We start from the raw sequence: 1960 nt of genomic DNA on the forward strand, positions 1-1960 counted from the left end.
GCACACGCTCCCTCCTCTGTGTGTCGCACCGGAGTGGAGCGGACGTTGTACAAATTGGGTTGCCAACAAACAGCTGCGAACTGCACACCGCAGCACAGCGCAGCGGAGTTGCATGTAGTGTAAATCCGGGGTAACTCTGATTAAGTTTGTGTTGATCAGATTTGACCTAGAGAAATATAGAGTATACTGTTGTAATGCACCTACGTAAAGGTCAGTCAGGTCTCCCTTCCATGTCTCCCGTTTGTCCATAATGCTGCTGTTCGTCTCTTAGCTGGAACTATGCACCACGGGATTGATTTTAAAATTCTCCTATTGACTTTTTTTGTTTCATTTTTTCTACCTTTCTTATTTTATTATTGGCGTTGTGCAGAACTTCTGTTACAACTTGCTGTTTTTACAAGTGCTTATTAAATACATTGACTTGACTTCAGCTTATACTYTTTTCCTTTAGATGTCAATTCATTCCAGCAGACGTCAAAATGGATTGACGATGTGAGGACGGAGAGAGGAAGTGATGTCATCATCATGCTTGTTGGCAATAAAACAGACTTGGCAGACAAGAGGTATGTAGATATCTCAGCTACCTCCTGTCCTACTCWATAGAAACCATGGAAGTAAAGTGTCTGCAGGCACATTCAGCCTAATGACACAAGAAAAAASTTTGACAGTTTGTAATTAGTAATTAGTGTCAGACACTCAGCTATTATTCCTCTTGCTCTGTCTACAGAGCAAGTGATTTGTTAATATGTTGAATAATAAGCATTGATATGTTTATAATAATTGCCTCAAGACTAAAATAACTATAAATTTAATATAAACATTATCTCGGTATTACTAAGAGAGTTGAGGAACCGTGCTACATAATCAAATGTAATGAATTCAGTTATTAGACTGGATAACTGATTAGGTTCATAGTCGTGATGAAGGTTGGGCACTCGGCTGATTCCCACTGGAGCATCTCCTGTCAGACCACTTATATTGAAATGAGAAAATTAAAGCTTGCATCAGGGAATTGTTTAATGATTGAGTCTCTGGTGACATCTAAGTCAGTATTAAATAATTTATTTTTAATTCATAGTTTTTCGTGTCGTTGTATGATTTATGTAGTCATGATAAATAGGTGAGAGAATGCTGATGAGGGAAGTTGTTTAATGAATCCGAGATGGGGGAAAATTGATTGGAAAGCGATTGCTTTGAGTAAAAGGGTAAGAAAATACTTGAAGCAGAAATGTACAATAGTGGAAGAGCTAGAGAAAATAAATAGAGAATTGAACCATAAAACGATTAGCGTTGTGGCGGGTACACATTAATGGTGCAAGTGTACCAGATGTAGTCTACAGCTGGATTTCAGCTGTTAATACCAGGAAACTAAAGGAAAATGAATTCTAAATTCACCTCCTGAAGTTGTTTCAATTTTCTGGGGGGCCCATAATCTTGTATGGTCAGAGGTTGTGAAAATATCAATTTATTGTTTATAAAAATCATCAAAACAAGTCCATTTGAATAATTAAAACTCAGTTCTTTTCTTTTGAACACATCTTTGGCAGAGGTGGGGAGTAGTGAAGAATTGCAGAGGACTCAGATTGGCTTGGAAGTAAGAAAGTGGGGTTTGCAGGAAAAAAGGTTGGAAACYACTGATATATAGCTCAAAAATGTCTCCAATTTCCAAGACAGTTTTGCCCTGAATTTGCAGAATAGCTAACCTAAAAGAAAACCACATTAAGAACACTTAGATAAGATAAGATAAGATAAGATAAGTGTAGGGGTTCCCCAAAGGGGAAACAAACATTTCCACTTGTCTTTGACTCGTTTAAGAAATCATTTCTCAAAAGAGACATTTTATTTTCTTTAATAAACATAATAATAGTGTTCTTTATATTTAAGCGTTGGGGCTAATGCTAAAGCTAACAGGCTAAGCTGAGGTTCTTCTTCCATGAAGCAGCTCTGTTGTCCTCCATCC

At 37.3% G+C, this 1960-nt stretch overlaps 1 protein-coding gene across 2 annotated transcripts in view; it reads left to right on the top strand.

Moving 5' to 3' along the window:
• Positions 1 to 1960, top strand: part of rab6ba (RAB6B, member RAS oncogene family a) — a 99125-nt gene that overhangs the window by 62070 nt on the left and 35095 nt on the right. For both annotated transcript variants that reach the window (XM_014022346.1, XM_014022348.1), the window contains exon 5: positions 452 to 563. In XM_014022346.1, the coding sequence (XP_013877800.1) occupies positions 452 to 563 (112 nt within the window). The remainder of the gene's footprint in view (positions 1 to 451; positions 564 to 1960) is intronic.

Source organism: Austrofundulus limnaeus, unplaced genomic scaffold (genome assembly GCF_001266775.1).
Source record: "Austrofundulus limnaeus strain Quisiro unplaced genomic scaffold, Austrofundulus_limnaeus-1.0 Scaffold326, whole genome shotgun sequence".
NCBI classification, from domain to species: Eukaryota; Metazoa; Chordata; class Actinopteri; order Cyprinodontiformes; family Rivulidae; genus Austrofundulus; species Austrofundulus limnaeus.